This window comes from Stegodyphus dumicola, chromosome 12 (assembly GCF_044657685.1).
Source record: "Stegodyphus dumicola isolate Sdum_Otavi_A_Nest chromosome 12, ASM4465768v1".
Lineage (NCBI taxonomy): Eukaryota > Metazoa > Arthropoda > Arachnida > Araneae > Eresidae > Stegodyphus > Stegodyphus dumicola.
Genome location: NC_140779.1, coordinates 34624925 through 34651684, shown reverse-complemented (window position 1 = coordinate 34651684; position 26760 = coordinate 34624925). Strand labels below are relative to the sequence as shown.

At 35.4% G+C, this 26760-nt stretch overlaps 1 protein-coding gene across 1 annotated transcript in view; it reads left to right on the top strand.

Annotated features, from left to right (window-relative positions):
- The window catches only part of LOC118193337 (uncharacterized), a 125759-nt gene extending 100210 nt beyond the window's left edge, over positions 1–25549 (top strand). The window contains exon 2 of the mRNA XM_085827395.1: positions 25179–25549. Within this exon, the coding sequence (XP_085683521.1) occupies positions 25179–25549 (371 nt within the window). The remainder of the gene's footprint in view (positions 1–25178) is intronic.
- Positions 25550–26760: the final 1211 nt, after the last annotated feature.

Genomic DNA, 26760 nt, shown 5'->3' with positions numbered 1-26760 from the left:
TTAAAACCTATAATTAGATTATCAGCTTTATAATATTAGTCTCAAAAGGCCAAATTTAATTAAATTCTTAAATCATAGAAGAAAACTGTATTTAATATTAATAAAGAATGAATTTTATGTGATTTAAGGAACGGTAATTGTCATTATGTATATTCATTTATTTAATTTGGAAGTTTTATCTTTATTGCCGGTGAGAAAAATCAAACACCATATTTCTAAAAATGCTTACTGTGTATAATACCCTTAAAATGGCAATGTTACATCGTTATATTATATATATGTTATAATGTTATATCGTTATATTATATATATTTTATATTATATATATTTTATATTATATATATTTTATATTATATATATACACTGAAGTGACAAAAGTCATGGGATACCTCCTAATATTTTGTCGGTCCTCCTTTTGCCGGCGAAGTGCAGCAACTCGACGTGGCATGGGCTCAACAAGTCGTTGGACGTCCCCTGCAGGAATACTGAGCCATGCTGCCTCTATAGACGTCCATAATTGTGAAAGTGTTGACGGTGCAGGGTTTTGGGCACGAACTGACCTCTCGATGCTGTCCCATATATGTTCGATGGGATTCATGTCGGGCGATCTAGGTGGCCAGATCATTCGCTGGAATTGTCCAGAATGTTCTTCTAACCAATCGCGAACAATTGTGGCCCGGTGACATGGCGCATTGTCATCCATAAAAATCCCATCATTGTTTGAGTACGTGAAGTTCATGAGTGGCTGCAAGTGATCTTCACGTAGCTGAAGGTATCCATTTCCAGTCAATGATCGGTTCAGTTGCACCAAAGGACCGAGTCCATGCCATGTAAAAACAGCCCACACCATTATGGAACCACCAGCAGCTTGAACAGTGCCTTGTTGACAACTTGGGTCCATGGCTTCGTGGGGTCTGTGCCACACTCGAACCCTACCATCAGATCTTACCAACTGAAATCGCGACTCATCTGACCAAGCCACGGTTTTCCATTCGTTTAGGGACCAACCGATATGCTCACGAGCCCACGAGAGTCGCTCCAGGCGATGTCGTGCTGTCAGTAAAGGCACTCGAGTCGGTCTTCTGCTGGCATAGCCCAAGGAAGACAAATTTCGCCAAACTGTCCTATCGGACACGTCCCTCGTACGTCCCACATTGATTTCTGCGGTTATTTGACGCAGTGTTGCTTATCTGTGAAGATTGACAACTCTACGCAGACGTCGCTGGTCTTGGTCGTTAAGTGCAGGTGGTCGGCCACTGCGCTGTCCATAGTGGGATGTTATGCCTGAAATTCGATACTCTCGGCACACTCTTGACACTGTGGATCTCGGAATGTTGAATTCCCTAACGATATCCGATATAGAATGACCCATGCCTCCAGCTTCAACTACCATTCCGCGGTCAAAGTCTGTTAATTCTCGTCGTGCGGCCATAATGACGTCAAAGCCTCTTCACATGAATAACTTGAACACAAATGAAAGCCCTGTCAAAGCACTTCGCATTTATACATTTTCTACGCGATACTACTGCCATCTGTATATTTGCATATTGCTATCCCATTACTTTTGTCACTTCAGTGTATATACCTACAAATATTATTTGAAACAGAGCCCGCCAGCGACCCAGCGGTAAAGTAGCTGAACACTGGTAGTTCGATAGAGTTTCGAATCCCGTGAATGGGCTCGCTGCATGGGCATTTTCGTGGTTTTCCCCATGTTTCACGTGTATACAAACCAGTTTCCCTTAGAAAGTTCTCCACGAAGGCTTCCCTCTTCGTGAACAGATAGCGCTCGAGGTTTTGCCATACAATTACATATAACCAAACCATTACATGAAACAGTGGCAAAATATGGTGTTTTCTCTACAGTTCACTCTTTTAATGAATATTATTTTGACGATGTGCATATTATAGTCAAAAATTGAAGGAGATGATTAAAAAGCACATATGCAAGAAATTACTCGAAAAATGTTCAGACGTTGTTATGATATTCATCGACATCTGGCAATAACCTTCACTCCCTTTCCTTTTATAGTTTGCATATATGTATATATGTAAGATAAAAAATATGAAAATGTAAATTGTAATTTAAATTATCGATAGCCTTTAATTGCTCTTTTTAATATGTGTACTGCACTAAAATAGTAATAACTTTTTCTGTACTGCGTAATTTCTAGATTCATCCATACATATGACTTAATAATGCTGATGACGTAGCTAATACAGAACTTAAACCAAGACTTTCTCTTAATAAGCTGCCATTCTAGTTTGCCGTAGAAAGTCCTCCTTGAAGAGGCATTTCTCCTCTTAGGCAGATAGCCCTCAAGGCGTTGCCGTAGTCCTATAAAGAAAAAAAAAAAAAAAAAAAAAAAAGGTACTACTTAAGGAAAATCCTGTCGACCACAAGAGGTGGCGCCAATCGCGCCAAACCAAAAAACAAAAAAAAAAAAAAAAAAAAAAAAAAACATTTATTAAATACAAGAAAAAAAGTTATATTCTTATTTTTCTTTGAAATTTATTATATTATCATTTACTTATATTTAATGTTTCATTAAAAACTTCCATTATGTTTTATTTATTATAGCTTCTGAGTTTTTAAATAAAGCTTCATTTCGTGGTTTCGTGGCCATTAACACAATTTTTGAGGCCGGTAAGATTTCATAACATTGGAAATATTCAACACCATGCTCTTCTGTAGTAGGCAGGTCCCAAATTTGAATCATTTTCTTTTTCGAAAATGCGTGATAGAGGGAAATAAAAGTGAGTCTTTACCCAAGAATAATAAATTACACGTGTAATTCAAGGTTACACCAAACCCAGCGTGTCTGAAGAAGACTTTTCCGTTTTTGGCGAAAAATTGCTTAGTTTGGCGTCTTTTCTTTAATAGACAAGAATGGTCGACGGGATTTTCCGTAAGTACCCCAAAAACAATCAATGGTGTAATATGTTTAAGGAAGTAAAATAACGTTTTGAAGCTGATATTAGGAATATTATTGAGCAGGTTGCTATGTGATTTGGTTCCTGCCAAACATTTAATCTAACTTCTTTTTCTATCTGAGCTGTAAATGCTGATTAATTTTCCTCTTATATTTACTTTTGTTACACGAGTCCGAATTTCATTAAAATATGTTTTTTGGAAATTAATACCTCCATCTCAGATACAGGAGACTTTTCCTCCATGGTACAACTCTGATATACGCCCTAATTTCACCAAATGTGGCGATATGTGTTCTGCGCTGGTTTTTGGCGCGATTGCGTGTTCTATGGGCAATCCTGTTGACGTTGAACAATCTTTCGCTGGAGCTCCTTGATTCGCGTCTGTGTCTGAGAAGATGGGAGGGAAAGATAAAATGGTAGAAGTTGATGAATTGAAGTTCGGCAAAAGGAAATATCATTGTGGAAATCCTGTTGAGGGGTAGTGGGTATTTGGAGGTGTGGAAAGAGGGTCTGAGAGATTATTTTTAATGGCTGTGCATGATAGAAGTAGGGATTTGTGATTTTCTTTATTTGTGAATCATAGTATGAATTTTCTGAAGTCTGTCTGGCTGTCATGTAAATACGATAGTGATTACGTGGCGGCGTGTTAAAGGCGGTATGAAATTGGTATTTTTGCTGCTCGAAAAAGCACTCATTCATGGTAAGTGCATTCTATTTTATTCTTGTTCTTATTTTGTGGAAAGTTATGTTCATTGGTTATTTAGTATGAATTTCTGTCGTTCTTGTTGTTTGTGAAACAGAACGCTGTGTACATGGTATTATTTGAAATTTATTGTTATTATGTTATTTTATTAAAGCCAGGTATGCGTAGATCGTAGATTCGTTCCTTGCCTAAATTGTGCAATTCGTAGATGTTTAAGTTTAAACAGGATGCTGTGTACATGGTATTCTTTGAAATTTATTGTTGTTATGTTAATTTATTAAAAGCGAGGTGTGCGTAGTTAGTAGATTTGTTCGTTGCCTACATTGTGCCATTCGTAGGTTTTTTTTAAAGTTAAAACATGTCGCTGTGTACATGGATTCTTGTCAGATATTTTTGGTTAGAAACTTTACGTTTTTGCTATCTAAATTTTTTGTTTTTGTTTCGCATTTTTACCTTAAATCGTGTGTTCAAAACGTAGTTTTTGCATGTGCGAAAACCGCGTTTTTGGAGACATTTTAGGCTTAAAGTTCGAAATAGACAAAAAATTTAGATAGTAATATGGCAGCGTGAAGTTCTCGCCAAAAATGTTTGGCGAGAAATTTGGCGACTTGAGGGCGCATATCAGAGTACTTCCTTTTCCATTAATTGAGCACGCAGGTGAAAGGTAATGTGGATTATGTGTCCTCTTCCGTTAAAGAAGGAAATCAGCAAAAACACCGGTAATTTTCCTCTTGAAGCTCTCTAACATTTAATTAATAAAACCCATCTTCATCTTATGTGCTACGATAACTTCCGTCATTACTTGTGTTTTACTTTACTGAGAAATATTACTCCTAAGAGAATAATTAATCAATAACAGAGAAAAATATTAACTAAATACATGAACAGAGGACAATTATAAATGTGAAAAAGGCGGATAAAACGTAATGCAATGTTAGAGACGAAAATTATTTTTAAATTGCTTACAAAATGTTTAAAGCTTTTACAATAGTTTTAATTTGTTCTGAGACCGAAGGAGATCATTAAGAATCCACGTTTAAAAATCGCAGACGGTGATTAAAATGGACAGAGTCGAATAAAAGAAGAATGCCATTATTTAAAGAAATGCCGTAATTATTTAGTTCTTTGATGTAATAACCGAAATAACTCATTTTCCTCAAGTGAATTTTAAATAAGACCTTAAATGCATAAATCTCTTGGTTTCCTTTTAGTATAAGAAAAGGTATGATATTTACGATATCTTTTCCTCAAATCAAAACCTTTATTATTATTATGCTTTTTATTTTCTATGTGTCATTATTTTAATTTGGTTGCTTAGCATTAAATGTATTGCTCATTATTTAATATATATATCAATGAAAATATATTATATTATTAAATTGGTTAAAAATGTATATAATTTTTAAGGTATTTCTACAGCCTTCTTAGCGAGACTTCGTGGTGTAGTGGTCTGCACGCTCAGCGCGTAATGGAGAGATACGTGGTTCGATTCCCGGCGAAGGCGTTGGTAATTTTTATCCCTCCGTCTTCTAAATAACCTAATGCCTCTAGAATAAATTTGCTAAATATGCATCTGAGTTTACCAAAATTATAATTCATCACCAAAATGAACATCGTATAAAAGGTACATTTAGCTAGCGGGGAAAAAACTGCGGGGAAAAAGGGGGTAAAGACAATTCTATATCTCCCGTTTTATTGGGCCGATAGTTAAAATACAAATTGCGTTTTACATGTCTCGAAAGCGCTACTACGGATATATATTAGATATAGCACTGTTCTAATATAGGTATTTTGACATAAAATCGGACATTTCCTGAAATGACATGCCAATTTGTTTATATATTTAGATTCTACGACTCAAATTCTGCCAAACTGCCAAGTTTTGTAAAAATCGCACAGGTAGTTTTTAAAAAATTAGCTCTCAAAATTTGAGAAACGTGTTAATTGACTCTGATATATATTTATTAATATCTCTTTTTTATTAAACTTACTTGATTTCTTCTTCCAGAATTTGAAATTCAGGTTGATTCCAAATAAAATTCGCCGATTTTATATGATTTATTTATAAAATTTGTATTTTAAAATAATTTTTATAAATTTTTCGAAAAACATTTTGCATTATAACCCATAAAAGTTTTAATGTCTTCTTAAAGTATATGTATTATTTAGCATACCTCCAAAAAATTACAGTTTTTTCATGAAACTTTCTTATGATAAACGTGAATTTACATTTTAGCGCGTTTTGAAATTTGGCGTATTTAATATAAGCGATAATAACGAAAGCGTGGTTTACGCACTTTTGTTAAAATTATTTCAAAGAATGAATGATGGACATTTTTTTCTTTCGTGCATCAATGAAAGAAAAAAGGAAAGCAGGTAAGTTACTATAAATTAAGAATTCCGTCAAGTGAATTATTCTTGGCGCAAAGTGAGAAAGTACGCTAATATAAATTTTTAAATTTCTCGATAAATTTCTCACCAAAAATTACAAAATTTAATATTTTGGTATAATTTGAGACATAGAATCGATATATGGGAAAAGAAGGATACGTTATTTCAGAAAACGTCCGATTTTGGGTCAAAATACCTATGTTAGAACAGTGCTATATATATAAATCTAATATACATCCTACTCGCTTTCGATACATGAAAAACGCAATTTGAATTTCGTCAATCGGCCCAGTAGAACGGGAGATATAGAATTGCCCCCCCCCTTTTTTTTTGCACTGTACATATCTTAGTATACTTTTAACGTTACGTAATAGGGTAGTTCTGATAAATTCACGCCATTTGAAATATTGTTAGTTCCTAAAATACAGCATCATATCATAAGTATGCAAAATAAAAAATATGTAAATCAAAAATATTTTAACTTTATTTTGCAATAGTTCCTCGGCTGTGTTTTTTAATTTGATTATTTCCACTTTCTAATCTACAAAAATCACTGCTTAAAATAAACTTCTCTAAACAGGGTAATTTTAAAATCAGTCCCTCCTCATATGTTACTTCCACAATGCGGATGATGCAGACACTTGCATAATGCATTATTCATTAACACGCTGAATACAGCCCCCATATTGCTGTCATTTCGGTTCAGCCGGCAGCGAACAAGTACTGGGAAAATGAACCGACGATAAACTTTGTTTCACCTTTTTTTTACTAATTTTTGTACCAAGCAAAGGTATCATAAATGTGAAAAAGGTATATAAAAGCCTAACGAATGTAATGTAAAGTTAGAGACGAAAATTAATAAAACGGGAGAAAGGTATTTGTACCAAGTAAGTATTGCAATCCCGAGAAACTTAGGATATCACATTTCAACGAAAATATTCATTTGGACCGCTCTGGAGTCTATTTAAACAATGTTTTTGCATATCTTCACGTACGGATAGAATAAAGGACTTTTCTCCGCACAACCGATTGAAAAGTAGATCTAAAATCGATTCAAAAGAGATTTTTTTAGTGGGGTCTCTACGTACGTATTGTTGCGTGCGTACGGGTTCGTTATGAAACGAATGCACAAGTCCGATGAAAAATGAACAAAAATTTATTATTATCACAACAAAAATGTTTAAATTTTCTCAAATTATCATGCAGTATTACAATATCTCACAGTAGTTTTCTTTTAACTACTCAAATGTCAATAGAACGTAATTCAAAACAGCTAAAGAACGCTAATCCGCGAATTCGCTACAATCAACAACAGTAGTTTTCTAAACAACAACAAACTAAGCAACTACTACAAACTGAGATGTTTTCCTCCTTTTATAAGATTTTAAAATCACGCGCTAGAATTTTCCAGTACTTTCTCGAAATCAAAAAGAGATATTTATTTATTTAATGCACGCGCTCTTGTATTTTCAATTTTCCGGCTTAGCTTTCTTTTAATATTCGTCACGCGCTGCACTGCGCGAGAAATAAAACCATTTAATTTCTAATTGAACTAACATTAGCTTTTTAAATACCAAATTCGTAACACTGCCCCCTTCCCAAGGACTGCACGTCCCGGGCAGTACGATCCCTGGACAGGAAGCAAAACTTACAACTGTGGCATAAATGCATTAATAAGCATTACATTACAATAATAAACAACATGATCAATAAATGCAATACATAAAACAAATCAAATGCTATCAAATACAAATCAAATACACATTTAAAAACAAAAATGGACCATGGTCTTATACTATTTACAATTATTTACATTATGTACTATGGCCATAGTAATGAGCTAACCTGTCGTAATGAACGACTTTAGGTTTAGAGTTCGAAGACTTACGAATCCGAACCACGACGTCATTCAGCCTGTTTAGGACTGTGTACGGCCCATCCCAAGGTGACTGTAATTTCGGACAAAGTCCTTTCCGTCGAGTCGGATTCCACAACCACACCTTGTCTCCTTCGTGGAATTGATGTTCAGTAGCTCTTGTGTCGTATCGGGTCTTCATTTTCTCCGTCGCCAAGTTGACTCGCTCTCGTGCAAAATTGTGCATCACTTCAAACCGGGCCTGGAGATCTTGAATATATTCCTCAGACGATGAAGGAGCATCCGGAGGGCGGCCAAACAATAGATCACAAGGCAGACGAAGGTCAAGACCGAAGACCATCTGTGATGGAGAATAGCCGGTAGTCTCGTGGACAGCACTGCGGTAAGCCAGTAAAAAGAGTGGTAATTTCTTGTCCCAGTCCTGTTGGTTTCTGGAAACCACTAATGAGAGGTTATTAAGGATGGTTCGATTGAACCTCTCTACCATGCCGTCCGACTGGGGATGCAATGGCGTCGTTTGAGTTTTGTCAATGCCAAGTAGTTTGCATAGTTCTTTGATTAATGCCGAGGCAAAATTCCTTCCCTGATCGGAATGTAACTGAAGAGGCACTCCGAACCTGGAAATCCAGTGCTGTATCATTACCTCAGCTACTGTGACTGCCTCTTGATCAGGAATAGGATAAGCTTCAGGCCACTTGGTGAAGTAATCAATGACAACGAGTATGTATTTGTTGCCATCAGCAGTTCAGAGGTCCCAGGATGTCAAAGGCGATACGTTCAAAAGGCGCACCTACGTTGTAACGTTGCCGTCTGCCTCGGCTGCGTTTCCTCGGTCCTTTCCGACCTGCACAGGCATCGCAAGATCGGCACCACTTTTGCACGTCATTCTTTGCATTATTCCAGTAAAAGCGCTCACGAACTCTCTGTAAGGTCTTCATAATTCCAAAGTGACCTCCTGTAGGGCTGTTATGTAGTTCTTTGAGGACATCAGGAATCCGGGATCTCGGAAGTATAAGTTGCCATCGGAACGTCTTCCCATCATCCGACTCGAATTTCCGGTATAAGACGCCGTTTCGAATGTGAAGTGAATCCCAGAGTGCCCAGTATTGTTTTGTTGTAGGACTACAGATAGAAATGTCCTGCCATGTAGGTTTTCTGTTTGATGACTCTATTAAATCAAGTATGGGTTTAATGTCGCGGTCTTCCAGCTGGTCTTTCCTGACTTCATCATCACTCCACGGGTCTCGAGCAGCCGATGTTGATGTTGTAATTTGTCTTGCGACCGGAGTCAGCAGCTCGTATTTCGCTTCCACCCTGGAACAATATCGGCAGTTTTCTTGGCAAGGTCTTCTAGACAGGGCGTCGGCGTTTCCGTGTGATGATCCCTTACGATGACGGATAGTGATGTCATATTCTTGGAGTCTCTGTATCCACCTGGCTATTTGACCCTCAGGATTTTTGAAATTTAAAAGCCACGCCAATGAGGCATGGTCCGTGCGGAGGAGGAATTTTCTCCCGTATAGATAATGATGGAAATGTTCTACAGCTTTGACTATGGCGAGCAACTCTTTCCTTGTGACACAGTAATTCCTCTCCGGTTTAGACAGGCACTTGCTCCAGTAAGCTACTACACGTTCTTGGCCGTCTATTTCTTGGGACAAAACAGCACCGACACTTTCATTGCTCGCGTCGGTGTCGAGAATAAATGGTCTGTCGAGCTGAGGATACGTCAGGATTGGAGCAGATGTTAAAGCTTCCTTTAAGTTGTTAAATGCATCCTCGCATTCCTTTGTCCACAAGAATCTTTGCTTGCTCTCTGTCAGCTTGTGAAGTGGTCTTGCGACGGAAGAAAAGTTCTTCACGAATCTCCTATAGTAGGTGCAAAGCCCTAGGAAGCTTCTCAGCTGATGGACATTTTCGGGACGCGTCCAGGATTTAACCGCTGATACCTTTTCAGGATCCGTGCGCACACCTTCTGCAGAGATGACATGTCCCAGGTAAGTCACTTCCTTTCGAAACAATTTGCATTTAGCGGGAGTCAGCTTCAGATTGGCCTCTTTCAGTTTCTGAAGCACCTTTCTAAGATTTTCTAGATGCTCTTCAAAACTCTTTCCGACGATGATGATATCGTCCAGGTATATCAGACAGGCTTCGTAAGAAAGGCCTTTCAAAACAGTCTCCATAAGATGTTCGAATGTTGCCGGCGCATTACACAGTCCAAACGGCATCACTTTGAACTGCCAAAGTCCTTGTCCCGTAGTAAATGCCGTCTTTTCTCGGTCATCAGGATGGATTTCTGCCTGCCAATACCCACTCTTTAAATCAAGTGTTGAGAACCACTTGCTTCCAGAAAGAGTGTCTAGAATGTCATCAATTCTAGGAAGAGGGTAACTGTCTTTCTTCGTAACCTCATTCAACCGGCGATAGTCAACGCAAAATCTTGTTGAGCCGTCTTTCTTTCTGACGAGAACGATGGGAGATGCCCATGGACTCGCTGAAGGCTCGATGACATCGCCTTCTTCCATATCTTTTAACAGTGTTCGCACCTCTTCCTGTTTAGCAAACGGTAGACGTCTTGGATGTTGCTTGATCGGGGGATGATCGCCAGTATCTATTCTATGTTGTGTCAAACTAGTTCGACCCACGTCAGAAGACGAGCGGGAGAAAACAACTTGAAGATCTTTAATGACGCGATCGGCAGCATTTTTCTCTTTATCGTTTAATTGTGCATTCTGCAATAACTCCGATGTAATGCTCTCTGAGGACACGGATTCTGGGATGTTACTCTTTTTTTCAACGCTGGTTACTGGAGTACATGTTGCAACCACTTCACCTTTCTTAATAACTCTCGACTTTTCAGTTACATTGGCGACTCTCACCGGGATAACCGTTCTGGATAGGTCGACGAGTGTTGAGGCTACTAATACTCCTTTTGGGATATTACAGTTATTGGGATATTCTATGATGCTGTAGCGGAAATTTCTATTTTCGGCTATGGATCCAGGAAGTAAAATTTCTGTTCTTGCCGGTATTGTAATATAGTCTTGTGCTATGATTTTATGGACAGATTTAACTTCTTCATCATTAACGAGAAATAACATTATGTCCTCAGATGTAGAATGCAATTCGTTATTTTTAAAATCCAAGGAAAAATTGTATTTCCTTAGAAAGTCCAATCCGAGTATGCAAGAATCAGTGATTTCTGCTACATATGCCGTGTGATGGTAAGCGGCACTTCCAAACGTGATGTTAACATTTACTTTTCCGTCGATGTCGATCTTCTCACCGGACACAGTCTGGAGGGTAACGCAGGGCGGCGTCCAGATAAGTTTGTTTCCTAGTTGTTGAGCCAAATCTTTTCGGATGATGGTGACGTTGGCTCCTGTATCTATAGTCATATTGCACGGAACTCCATTAATATGTCCTATTATGAAAAGTCCATTACTGCCGCCTCTCACTGCAGAAATCTGAAGCGCTTTAAACGGGGGCTTTTCATTATCTGGCAACCTCCGCCCCGCGAGATGGCCACTACTTAGTTTCCCTGCTGCTTGTTAGAAGCGGTCTTAACATCAGTACCCTGGGGTGTTTTGCAGTTTCGTCGTATGTGTCCTTCAGCACCGCAGTTCCAGCACTTAACGGTCGGTTTCTTCTCACCAATATTCCGTCTCAAGGCGTTCAGTTGTCTAGTTAAATCGTCAAGTCGAGCGGTGACTTGATCCCCTGTCTCCTGGACTTGAGCAGCTCTGACTGAGTGGCGGTCTCGACGAGTGGCTTGCTGGGCTGCCTCAAATTTCATGGCGTACACTAGAGCACTTTTTAAATCTTTTACATCCGCCATTCGTAGAGCTTTCTGTATTTCAGTATCTCGGATGCCGTCGATAAAGTATTGCAAGGACAGGATTTCCCTTGTTTCTGTCGGGCATTCCGAAAAGGCGAGATGGGACAGCCTTTCAACATCCGCGGCGAGCTCCTGAAGTGTTTCGGTAGGCTTCTGTTGACGAGATTTTAATTGGAGCCTGCTGTAGTCTTTTAAACACTTCTCCCCAAAGCGCAACTCCAAGGCGCCGGACAGAGCTTCGAAATCTAACCTTTTGTTTTCGGGAAGAGTCTGAAGGATATCCGCTGCGTCGGCTCTTAGAGAAGCGGCGAGATGACAGGCCTTAGCTTGGGAATCCCATCCATTCGCATCCGCCACGATAGAAAATTGTGTCTTATACACCTGCCAGGAGGTCTTCCCATCATATGTGGATAGCTTCAGAGGTGGACGAGCAGGCATTGGTAAGAATTTAAAATCATCACTCCTGCTCCCTGCTGACGCTACGAATTTCTTTAAAGTATCCATTTCTTTGGAAACTGCAGAAACTCTCTCATCAATTTGTTCTTTTACAGAAGAAACTCTTTCTTCAATATGTCCAACTTTATTTTCAACTGCGTCAATTCTGCCTTCCATAGCTTCAAATTTATTTTCTATTATGCAAGTAATTTCTCTTTTCATTTCTTCTTGACCAGCTTGAACGGCTTTCATTTCGTCCTTAACGGATTCCTGGCCCAATTTCATTTCTTCCTTAAATGATGCTTGGCCAGCTTCCATCTTTTCTTGGAATGCAGCAAAAGCACTAATGAGCTGTCTCAATTGTTCTTCCATCGCTCTTGTTATTGGCATTCAAATCCCACTTCTGACACCAAAAATTGTTGCGTGCGTACGGGTTCGTTATGAAATGAATGCACAAGTCCGATGAAAAATGAACAAAAATTTATTATTATCACAACAAAAATGCTTAAATTTTCTCAAATTATCATGCAGTATTACAATATCTCACAGTAGTTTTCTTTTAACTACTCAAATGTCAATAGAACGTAATTCAAAACAGCTAAAGAACGCTAATCCGCGAATTCGCTACAATCAACAACAGTAGTTTTCTAAACAACAACAAACTAAGCAACTACTACAAACTGAGATGTTTTCCTCCTTTTATAAGATTTTAAAATCACGCGCTAGAATTTTCCAGTACTTTCTCGAAATCAAAAAGAGATATTTATTTATTTAATGCACGCGCTCTTGTATTTTCAATTTTCCGGCTTAGCTTTCTTTTAATATTCGTCACGCGCTGCACTGCGCGAGAAATAAAACCATTTAATTTCTAATTGAACTAACATTAGCTTTTTAAATACCAAATTCGTAACAGTATGTATGTGTGTATCTCACGTAACTCAAAAATGAATGGCCTCAGAACATTGAAATGTTCTATATCGGTCTGATATAACAGTTGTGCACCTCCCTTTTTGGTTGCAGTCGGCCCCACCAAAAGTATATATATATATATATATATATATATATATATATATATATGTATACCCACTCTGTTACCTGCCTCGTTTAGCTCAATTTTTTTATTCTTATATGTTGGTAAGTTGCGCATTTTTTGCTTTAAAAAATGATTGAATTATGTTGTTCTTATCTTGCGGTTAAGGTTTTATATGCCTTTATTTAATCTGCATGCAATAGCTGTAGAATTATCAATAATTAAAAAGCTGTTTAAGTGCCATTAAGCCTAACCAAACGACAATTTTTTTATATTTGAAATATCTTAGTAGAACATTGAATTAAGTCAATTCCTGCACTTTTAGTGCCTTTTTGTACAGTGTGACCAAACGTAAACTTTCCGTTTTATGCACTGAAAAATCTGCCTTTTTCTCCGCCGGCCGAATTGCTTGCTTTTGCAGAGAAACTCTAATTTTAATTGTAAAAAATTGGGCTAATCTTTGGAATATGGTAACAGATAGTTTGGCGACATTTTGGTTACTAGCTAGGACTTTAGTATCAATCTGAGAAGTACACAGTACGAATCACATATTATTTTCTCTCAGAGAAATGAGAGATCATGAGACGTGTAACATTTTCCGGAAAATTTCAATCGTGATTTTAGCTAATAAGCACTTAGAAACAATTTCGCTGCTAAAGTGCAGAATCGTCCACTTATTTGTTTGGCACTTTTTACAAGAGTAAGAAGAATTGGATTTGTGTAAATTTTCTTTGACTTTTTAAGTGAAAATAGGTTAATGTGTACATGGATAAAGTTAAGAGTGTGCGCAATGCTATTTTTGTGTAATTCTGGGATGTTATTTTAAGTGAAAATAGGTCGACGTGCACATGGATACCGTGTATGCGCAATTCTTAAAAACGCTGCAAGCAGTGGCCGATTTTGCACTTTCTCTTAATTTCGCACCTAATCTTCGTCATTATTAAGCACTTTTGTTCCATAAAAGTTCTAGCATAAGCGTAATTCGGCTAGCAGATTGTTAGAAAAAATGTTGAGTGGGGAAAAAAAAAAAAAATGCCTTTAATTCGTGAAAACAAAATGGCGTCCAAAAAAAAAAAACTAGCAGGTTGCTGTAGCAGGGTTGGTCGCCAAATTTTCGCCAAAAAATCGCCAAGTTACCATAATTCGAAGATTCACCAAAAATTGTTTGTTCAAGTATTTTTACTGCATTTGGTGTTTTATGTTTTTGTGTATTCTACAATTTTTAATGAAGATTTTTTGAGGTTTGAGTACTTTTGCCTTGCTGCGAAGACTGAACTGAATTAATTGAAAGAAAAATATATCTATAATGAATTTCAAGGATATACGTTTAAAAGAAATACACAAAAAAATGTGTATAATTTAATATCCTTTTCAAGGAAGTCATGTCGTGTCCACATGAGATAGAGTTTGGTCCACTGAGACAATGGTGCAGCTAATGCAAACGTGTACAAAGGGCAAAAGGGACCTTCTCGAGACGATTAGTTAGGAAAAATCACGGAACTATAGAGATGATTTGAGAATAGAAAGTTTGGGTTTGTTTTTGTTAGCATTTATTCCCCATAATACGGAAAATTCTTGGAAAAGAAGCAGATAGTGATACGTTGGGTCAGTTATTTTTATCATCCAAACATTAACATCGGGGGGTATTACAGTTTTTGTCGCTGGAAGATAATACTTCATCTGACCATTAAATAGTTAAATAATTTGTAAATAAGATTTAATAAATTCCATTGAAATCACTATATTTACTTTTTAACTCTGATGCTGTCGATATCCGTGGACCGACCCCGGCCTAACGGAAAGTTCTCTGTTGGTCCCCACGGACCGACGCTACGCTCAACGTGTTAATAATTACTAATTTGGGAATCGAAGCTTAATTAATCTACAGGGATAAAACAATAACTAAATGATTCTGCAGATAACTTTCACCTTGGGTATATCGCATTTTTTCTGCCGCATGTTGCTGTGCGAACACGTCGCCACACATTGTCAATTGTATTGTCCTAACGATGTAAAAATTTAAAAACTATTATCAATAATCAATTCTCAGCTTGCACAATTTGCGCTGAGTAATAAAATTAAGAAGTGCTTCCCAAAGAGTAAAAGCTTAGTTTCTGCAACAAGTCCACTATTCTGCTAAGTTTCAAATATAAACAAATATGCTTGGTGTGATATATGATACACGGAATTTTTCCTAAAAACTATTCTTAGCCGCACATAAAACAAATTTTAAATTGTTGATAATCTTGGAACTATAACATGCAGGCTAATTAAAGGCATAAAAACCTTAACCGGAAGATAAGGACAACACGAGTCAATCATTTTCAAAGCAAAAATTACACAATTTGCAAACATATAAGAATAAAGAACCGAGTAATAGTGTGGATATAGTTATACATATGTTTATATACTTTTGGGGCCGCTGATTGCAACCAAAAAAGGGAAGTACACACCTATTCCCATATACAAAATTTCAACGCTCTGAGGCTATTCATTTTTGAGTTATGCGAGATACATACATACATACGCACGTACGTACGTACAGATGCCACGAAAAAAAAGATCTTATACAAAATTTCAACGCTCTCAGGCTATTCATTTTTGAGTTATGCGATATACATACATACATACGCACGTACGTACGTACAGATGCCACGAAAAAAAAGATCTTATACAAAATTTCAACGCTCTCAGGCTATTCATTTTTGAGTTATGCGATATACATACATATATATGCACGTACAGATGCCACGAAAAAAAAAGATCTTTTCTGAATGCATTTTAAATCAGTTTTATAATTTGTTTGGGAAAAAAGAGTCTTTTATTCTGTCCTTACATACAGATGTCACGCAAAGCAAAAAAATTCCATTCGATAGCGATCAAAATGGATATTTTCGTTGAAATATGATACACGGAATTTTTCCTAATTACAATACTTCCTTTACTTATTACAAGGAAGTTCAAAAAGGATTTTGCATGTTCATCGCCATTATACCTTAAGTACAGAGTTTTCTGTTAACATTTTCTTGCACACTAACTCAGTGACGATGATATATGTACATTTTTAGTGTATAAGTTGTTGTCTGTTCTGTGAATTTTATTGAAGAATGGTTGCCAGGGAGGTTAGACTTCTACTTCCACACTAATTTGAGGGAGATCACCCCAGCGGATAAGCTGAGGTGTCTCTCATCCCACTACCCCTCCCCGAAACCACACGAGAGTACTTTCGGCTCGACATATCTTCAGAGTGCCCCATGCCGCAAATACACTATACATTTACAAACATCCATGCATTCTCTGGGATTCAAACCCGTTCCCTTCGGTACCGCAATAGGCTCCTCTAACCATTATAATGTCTGGGGCGGATAGTGTATTTGTGTATATATGATACAGACACTGACATTAATTAAAATTCGTAGAAATGGAGCGAGGGTACATATATGCATAAACAAGGAAATGTTTATGCATATATGAGAAAGCTGTTCTAAGAATAATATAAAAAGTAATAGGGGGACCGAAAAGTAATGTCGTTTCTGCGCATGTCGACAACAACATGCTAAGGGTAGAAGTGGAAGCAAATCCATGTCAAACACTTTTAACGAACCTTGGTCGACTATCCAAGAACATTTAAAGCAGAATGGAAAAATAAGCAAAGCAGGTGTTTAAGCCTCCCATAATCTGTCCGAAAAGAACAAAGCCAACCTATCCATCACATGCAACGTATTGCTTCAACGGCACCATACAGAACCGTTTTTTTTATCGTTTGATTATTGGAGACAAAAAATAAGTCCTATATGATAATCCAAAACTCAAAAGGCAGTTTTAATAGGGGTTACAAAGGGTTTACACCCCGAAAAGGCGCTTCTGGGTGTTTGATGGAGTATTCGCGGAATTGTTCATTTTGAATTGTTGAAACCTGGACAAACTGTTAATGCTGACCTTTATTGTGAACAATTATTAGGTGGAGTGAACCAATCTTTAATCGAAAAATATCAATTGTCAACAGAAAAGGCGTCATTCTGCAACACGACAATGCAAGACCGCACTGTGCAAGACGAACACTGGAAAAAATTAATGAATTGGGGTGGGAGGTACTGCCATACTCACCCACCATACTCGGCCGATATCGCAGCACTGGATTTCCATTTATTTGGATCCCTACAACATTTTCTTAATGACAAAAAATTTGAAAATTTGGATGATGTCCAAAATGTCCTCTCGAGATATTTTACTCAAAAACCAATTGATTTTTATGAATCCGGGATTGAAAATCTTCACATTAAATGGCAAAAGGTTGTTGATAACGAGGGTGATAATATTACTGATTAAAAATAACAATTTTTTAAAAATTTATTCGTTTGAATTTAATGTAAGAAAGCGATATTAAATCAGAATGTACTTAATATGACTTTTTATTCACTTTTGTCTAAATAATTTATTTTGCTTACTATTATTCAAGAATAGCATATTCATTGGTAGTATTCTATTAAGATATTTTTTAAAGAGTATAAATATCAAATGACTTTTTAAGATAATTATTTTACGCTTACACGTTCTTTTTACACAGTTATGAGAACACAGAAAAACAGTCAATCAGCTTCCTTTTATCAACAAATGGAGAAGTGTTTATATTGCTTAATTATAATGCATTTTGCTAGAAATGCACATTCTGAAAATGCATCCCTCTGTCTAGATACGTAGTATTCAGTATCCGTTAGTGGTGATTAGTTGTATAATTCCTGCTCGCCTCTTTGATTGTAGACTGACATTTTAATGGCTGAAGAAGCACTACAAGAGTTATGCATATTAAATTTACTGGTCATTATCAGTGAATATTCTAAATACGAGAATGATTTAAATTGAATAAAAAGTAGTTGACATGTTTATATAACTTTTGGTGAAGTTTCAATAATTGTTTTACAATAGGACTCTTTCAGTAACTCTTCATACTAAATATCTACCATTTTAATTAGAGTTATATTTTTCATCTCTCTATGTCCACTATGATAACACAGCAGAGTAATTTAACTTTATATCGTTCTTGTACACGTTTGGCTATGATTCGTTGAGCGTAAAATCTAGTCATCTAAAGCATTAGCTATCTTGTATTCTTATCTATGAGTATTTCTTATCTATATTTCTGATATGAATTACATGGCTTTTATATTACTTTTATGTGCTTAAAATGTTCCTTGATTAATAGTGTGAAGTATGTTTTAAAATGGTTCTTACATGCAGGCATTAAGGGTAGAAACTAATGAAAATTATACAAAGGTACGTAAAGATACGAAAGTCTGAAGGAATCAGAATTTGGCAATAGAATTTTATATAGCGTGTATAAATGTCTAAGACATAATATTGTGTTCTGTAGAACACTGTATATCATAACAGAAAATTTTGTTAAAATTGCATACGAAATTTCAGATATAGGAAAACTATTATAAAAATTATTTTCGAGTTGTATTTCTTGGACAGCATGAAAACAAAATTGTTTTATATCATACCTAATATCGGGTAACATGTTACTTCATCAGTTATGTTTTATTGATGAAGGATGTGGTAACAAGATCCTTTTTCGATATATATTAGAGTTAGTATAAATGATGGAAATAAAAATATCGTCAGGAGCGTAGACGGTTTAATTAATTACGGCTACAAAAATAATTAAAATTACAAAAATGCATGACTAATCTGTCTTTAAAAATAAAATGTGAAGTAAAATAAAATAAATGTAGAATAAATAAAATAAAAACAAATCTGTCTGTCATCAGAAATTTAGATTTTTTAACTGCTTAATTAATTAAATATATTCTACATTAAATTAAATATATTCTACATTAAATTAAATATATTCTTCATTAAATGATATTCAAAATTGAAAACTAAGATTTTCACGAAAAGAATCTAGGGTTAAAGCTAAACACACGCTTTAAGATTTTATTTTCCGAAATGCAATACTATAGTATTTTCTAAAAGAATAAATGAAGCATCTGAAAAATAATGGAACACATAAATTTTACAAGAATAAGTATTAATTAGTTATGGTAAAAAACCTTTGAAGGAATATTAAAATGTATTTGATAATAAACTCATAAAAATATTTCTCAGTATTCTTTCACATCGTAGAAAACTGTCGTATTTTTAAATTATTAATGGCAATTATACTTCAGTATTATTAATAATAAACAAAGGAAAAGTATTTTAGCAGCCTCGATAAGATGATAATAAATCTTAAAATTAATTAAGGTTCGAAACTTTATTTCTAGGAGACTATTCATATAAACTCAGAAGCTCATAAAAAAGAAATTTTGGGAAATTTGGTAAAGCATTCTTCAAATAATAGAAGAAGAAAAAGAAAATGTTACTGTTTTATAATGCTATCAATCTTTGAGTTACGCACATTTCTCGAGAATACAAAATAAAATCTTTTTTCACTGAAACTTTTAACAGAAAGTTTTAAATGTTCACAGAAAATATTCGGCTTGAATTATTTAAGAATAATTAATAAAAACGTTACTAAATTTCATTCTTGTTTTAAAGGCATTTATTTGTTTATTTCCGGAAATGCCAGTGTGTAATATTTTCTTTGGTCGATAGCAAAAAATAATTAAGGGTCATGTTTATTTTTCATTATGCTTGCAAATTTGATCCTTTTAGATTCTGTTGTGATGTATTTTCAAATCTTAATTGAATTTTCCTTATTATAAGAGTTGCATAATTTCTTTATTAAAGTAAATATTTAACTTTTTAAACATTATTAAAAATTACGTTTACTAAATGAGTTTCAGAATTAATGGAAATATCTTGAATACTATGAATAACAAACTTATATGATTTGTAAAGACTTACAATGCATATAATTTTTAATGACTAATCTTGCAATGTATGGGAAGTGCTTAATTTTTTTTTCATTGTCTGGCAATCAAATTGAATCAAAATAGGTTTGGGGAAAAATGCTTTGTAGGAAACAAAATCCAACCTGTCCTACTACTTTCGACTGTTTTTTATTGTGTTATAAGGTTTAAAAATAGGCGAGAAGTTTGAAAGGACTGAAAAATCCTGTAAATATAACTCACAAGTAACACATTATTTTTTCTGTTAAGTTTTCTTCAAAATTATCCGAAATAGCAGCACTGATAACAAAACTAACTCCTTTAAATTTTTAACGCATTTGGTAACTCCAATATTGGTGCGAAAGACATGTAAAGTTAGTTGCCTTATAATTCATTAACATTGACTGAGACCGATGTATTATCAACAGCCATTATAAACTTCTAAACAATAAATATTAAAATATTGTTACGAGTTTTGTACATGTATAGATAATTTCAGTGCAATTATGTGTGAAATTATTGTATTTTCTATGTAATGTAACGCGAAAAATCTAAAGAGAGAAGCTATGCCGCAAAAGGCAAAATACAGAGGCAAGTCCATTTAACATTGTGTAAATGGGTATTCCGGTAAATTGGCGAGATATCAGCAAGCAGACAACGGTTTGGGCGAATTATTTTGTTGCTGATTTTGGCGAGAAAATCTCCAAAAGTCGCCAAACTTGGCTACCATATGGCAACATTTGGGTCCGGTCTCTGTACCACCATAATAAATATTCCAACTGAATAAATGTAATTGACCACTATGTTAGCTGCAACAGTATTTCGATCCAGTAACCGTATGTTAGCTGTAACCATATCGCTTTCCAGTAATTTCGAGAAGCAGAAAATACTATAAATATCTCAACGGACAGTTGAAAACTATATAAGGACAGCATCTGCTGTCAGTTGTTTAGTTATTGTTTTTGGGACTTGTTAGTTTGGAATGAACTGAGGTACCTCCGTGTCAGCTTTCTCTTTAGGTACGCTTTACTTAGCGTTGTGTTTAACATTTTTAGTAGTTTAAAGTGTGCTCGGGCCTGTGTGCATTTAATGTATTACGAACCTGCACGCACGCAACAATATATTAGAGAAGCCATTAATTAAAATGAAAACATTTCTAACTGATGGATTTTAATTTCTGCTTTGAGTTTTCTTGATGTAACGAAGACCTTACGAAAAAAAGGCATACGAACTTACAGAATTCATAAATGTCTGCTGCTGAATGATAAATCTCAACATATAATAAAAGAAAGAGTCTGTCTGTGTGTGTGTCTTTCGTTCGCGTTTGCGCGTAAGCTAATAGACCCACGGCTACGAAATTTGGTACATAGGTGCATGTAGACAACAGCCAGTGCACTTCGAAGCGATTTTTTCGAAATTCGAATTAGAATTGTTTTTATTTTGTGTTTTGTGACGAAATCCCGTCATTTTGAGACATAATGGGCTATAGGAAAGCGAGATTTTACTCTACACACTCCATTTTCACATCGTCATGAAACGTAGGCACTTAGCTATTTTACGAACTTAAAATAAATTTCGTGTTTCAATAAATCGATTCAATACGAATTTACTTAACAAAGGCAGCTTAACACCTTTTCAACGGGATTTTTTCTAAAAATGTTTATTTTTTAAAACGTCCAGTTTATTTTCTTTGATTTTTGGGCCCGTTAAACTTTCATCCTTGCGACTGCTTTTACAAAAGAATTTTGGAAAATGATAATATTTTGTATTTTTAAAAAAATCTTTATATGAAGCTTCCGAGTACACTTCTAGACCACCAGCGGCCGAGCGGTAAAGTCGCTGAACACTGGCAGTTCGGTCCGAGGTTCGATTCCCGCGAACGGGCTGGCTGCATGGGTGTTTTCGTGGTTTTCCCCATGTGTAACGTGTATACGAGCCAGTTTCCTTTAGAAAGTCCTCCACGAAGGCATCCCTACCATTAGGCAGATAGCCCTAGTGTGCTTTGCCATAATTAAATACACACCGAGTACACTTCTCCCATCTCACATCTTTAAAAATGTGATTTTGGCAACAGTTTTCCTTTCTTATGGTTGTTGCTAGATTTGTGATGAAATCGCATAATTTTGAATAGTTTCATTCTTTTAGAAATATGGGTTTGGCAACAATTTTTCATTGTATTTCTTATATCACTGTTTTTAAGAGATTGGCATTATTGAGTTTCTTTCATGTTCTGTTCGTAAGATATTGAAAAGTTTTGCATGATTTTTTCCTTCAGCGGAAAATAGGTTAATATTTTTTATTAGGATAATTAATATTTGTATTAAGGGATATAGCTTATTTCATTGTAATTTTTTTCTCTTGAAAATATAAGATAAAATATCATTAATTATACTTTGCTTTTCAGAATTTTTTGTTTTTTGTATTCTTTTATGATATTTATTGCTCCTTTCACTGTTTTTAAGATATTGAAAACCTTTGAGTGATTTTTTTAGGAAACAAAGTTCTTAACCTCTTTTATACCATTTGAGTTCTTAAGATTTTGCAAAAGGAAGTTGGTTAATTTATTTATTAGTATAATTAATATTTGTATTAAGGGATATTGCTTATTTCATTGTAATTTTGTTATACATTATAACTATTTTTTATGAAGTTGTCCTGCGGAGTAAAATTCTACGCAGTTTTTAAATTTAACGTTTGGTGTTCCCTTCAGCCATTTTTCCGGTACATTTTAAAGCCAGACGAAAGCTGGCAGCGAAGCTGCTAGTGTAAAATATTCCAAATGTGATCATTATTGACTGACTGAAAAAAGTACATAATTTTAACCGTGTTTACGTAGCATATTATTGTTCCCTTCTTCTTCAAAATACTTCTCTAAACAAGCATATCACTCTTTTGATAATGCATCGTTTACTGATTTTGAGGTGTCTCACATAAAGCTATTCCTGTTACGCATCACAAATGAGACTCGATATATATAGATAGTTTCCTCTATTCTAGCTAAGTTTACTTTCATTTCTCCGGTAGGCCGCTTAACAATAACAAACGAAATTACATAAAATTAATTAGTGTCTCCATACAGCAGTTCACATACATAAATATACATTGTGGAGTAGTTGTAAAATATGCTAGTAATTTAAAGCAGAGAAGTATATATAACAATATACAACTACATAACGAAAATCCTTAGTTAATAAGGCAGAGCGAAAATTAATAGCATTACCAACTTCGCAGATAATACGTATGGAATTTAAATAGGTACCTTACTACCACTAAATACAACTAAATACAAAGGGAGTAGCTAAATTTAGGTTTGTGCATTCACATCATAAATGAATTATATAACAGGGAAAGGTACCCAAAAATGTGACAGTGCAAAGTTGCACTGTTACTGCATTTTGGGGAAATCTTACGATAATGTACAGTGAATGAAATGACGAAACTAGAAACCTAAAATAAAAGCACAAATATTCATACAACATTAAAAAAATTGCAAAGAGAATCACAATGAATAATACGAAATTACGATAGTCGAATTTGACCGATTCTGCTTAATAAAGGAGATGTTATTGTAGGGGTTCTTATTTCACGAGCGACAGGTGGCGCTGCTAGCTGTTCAACGGAACTGGTTTTGTGGAAAACGCAGCCAACGCCGCCATTAAAATAAAAGACGTGTGCAATACTGTATTCTGGCGATGCAAAAGACGTAAATTTCTCTACATCTGTAAATCATTTTCATCCGTTTCCATCTATGTACGTAGTAAACTCGTTGATAATCTTCATTGAATGTATAAAATTCTAGTTAATTTATGTGTCTTGGCTACTAGAACCTTAAGGAAGGATCTAGAGACTATTCGCTGGTTGTGTTACAACTATAAAATATATAAAATATAAGTCCAAAGAAGAGTTACAATAACTTTTATTCACTCAAAAGAAATACTAACAGACGGTCCATCTCGAGTTTACACGAAAGCCTTCACTTGGACATGTAGGGACTTATATTTATTTTGAATAACCATTAAATTATACTCTCTTTCCAACAGGCTTATAAAGAAATTATACTTTCTTTATAAGCCTGTTGGATTTCAAAACAATGTAGTTTGTATTTTGTATTTACTTTAATTTTATACTTATAATTTTACAAAATTTATTACTTTTACCTTTTGGCCACTAATAATTATTGTTAGTTTGGTTTCATGAGAGTGGCAACAGGGCAATTCTTAGAATTAGGTAAACATTTTTCTGTAGTTAGTTAGGCTTAGTGAAGATTAATTGTATGTTATATACCTGAGTAATGTTTTATTAAATAAATGAATACTAATAATAAAATGAATATAGTACTCTCTTTAGAGTCCTTGATACGCTGGTAGCGTAATAATTTGACGCGTAAGCGAATATTTTAGTGGTACCCTCGGTGGGACATAAGAGACGTTAGTTTGGAATTCTAAAGTATAAAAATGGAAGCTAAAGAAGCTATTAAAATTGAAAAGAAGATTCACAGAACTGCTTTTACAAAAGCCTTCAATGTTTTAGAAGAAATTTGAAAGAAAAGTGACATAAATTCTTCTGAATTACAGTCGGAGCTTAATGTTTCTGTTTCGAAAGCTCAACGTTTGGAACTCTGCTCAATGTTAATACGTTTGGAAGATACGCACGTACGTTTTCTTAGCACACTGTCCGGAAACGAAATTGAAACAGAATTCGCTATTATTGAAGATTATCGTGACAAGGCCGTTAGAATCGAAACTAAAGTGAAAGATATTCTTCAGAATCTACAAAATGTAAGTACTTCAAATTTAATTTTGAATGAATTTGTTAATGAGAATATATGTAAACTTACATTTAAACTTCCAAAGCTTAAATTACGAACATTTGATGGCGAAATTAAGGAATGGTTATTTTTTTGGAGTAAATTTGAAAAAATTGACAAAGATGCTACGATTTCTGATAGTGATAAATTTCAATATTTATTACAAGCGACTGTTGAGGGTTCGCGTGCAAAGGAGGTTATAGAAAGTTTTCCCCCTACATTAATACATTAATGTATTAATAAATAAACATTCTATGAACATTCTAACAACTACTATTCTACATTAATACATTAATAAATAAACATTCTATGGCCTTGGGATAATTAGCAGAAAGTGCTAATTATCCCAAGGCCATAGAATGTTTGAAGGCTCGTTTTGGTCGAAACTACTTGCAAGTGGAAGTTTATGTGAGAGAATTGTTGAAATTGGTCCTGAGAAATGCAAGTTCTAGTAATTCCTGTAATAACTCATGTGCATTATATGATAATTTGGAACAACAAATTCGGGCTCTGGAAACCCTTGGCGTCACTACAGATAAAAGTGCTGCGTTACTTTATCCTTTAGTTGAATCTTGCTTGCCTGAGAATTTTTTAAGAGCCTATCAAAGAAGTGCAAATGCTGACCATGGTCCAGACCCTAAATGTAGACTGAACTGTTTATTAAAATTTTTGAAATCAGAAGTAGAATCAGAAGAACGCTAAGTTTAGCTATGGCTGGTTTTGGTTTGAAGAACGAAGTGACCTGTGGGATTAAATCTATTAAAACTGCTCACGATCGACCACCAACGGCAGCGAGTTTAATGAGTACTGATTCTTCCGCTAAGAAGTGCGTGTTTTGCAGCGGAAAACATGATTCATTAATTGTTTTAAGACTCAAAAAATGACATTTTCAGAGAGGCAAAAACTCTTAAAAGATAAAGGGCACTGCTTTCGTTGTTTAAAGGCTGGTCATTGTGCAAATAAATGCAGGAGTTCTATTAAATGTGCAATTTGCCATAAAAATCACAGTGTAATTATGTGTTTAGAATTGCTTAAAAATAAAACAAATGTTAAGAAGCCTATGTTAAACAGCAATGAAAAAGGAACTAGCAAGGAAGAAAGTTCTGTAAATCGTTTTAGCGTTAGCAACGACGGTCCATCTCGAGTTTACACGAAAGCCTCCACTTGGGCATGTAGGAACTTATATTTATTTTGAATAAACATTAAATTATACTCTCTTTCCTATAAGCCTTCATTTCCCTAAATGTCAATGCCAGACTATTTAAATTTTGTAGCGCGCGCGAAGGAATGCAAATCTACCTTGAGGAGAAAACGATTAAATACCGTGTTCCATATAGGAAAGTTAGCAACTGTGGGTAAGCACCTGTACCTTGATAGAGTGAGCTTCTGATTCTGCATTTATTGCTGGTTAACGCGGCGTAATAGCTATTACTTGGCCGCCACGAGACTTCGATACGGTTTTAGGTAACAGGATTATCTGAGCTCTGTAGGCTAAATTCTACTGTTTGTTAATATCTTTGAATTTTTAGTTTAGTTCTTGTGAGTTAAGCTATCCCCCCCCCAAGCGAGGCGTAGTTTGTTAGCGTGAAGTCGACGCATTATGAGTTTTAAATAGTTTTAATAAAGGGTTCTTATCATCCTTCTCCTGTCGGGTTCATGCACGTACCTTAGTTGTCACACTAAAAAGATAAACAAGTAGATATTACAGGCTTTATATAATTTAAGATAAAAAATAAAAAGCTAAACTAGTTCTAACTAGCTAAACTTTAGCCGAAGCTGTGCAAAGATAACTAACTGAGTTGGCCCATGATTAAACCTCACCGGCGAACACTAACAGACACGTAAGACTACGCCCGTACATAGGATATGCTTAACGTGGCCAGAAGGCAGAACATGTTGTACTGAGCTTCTGA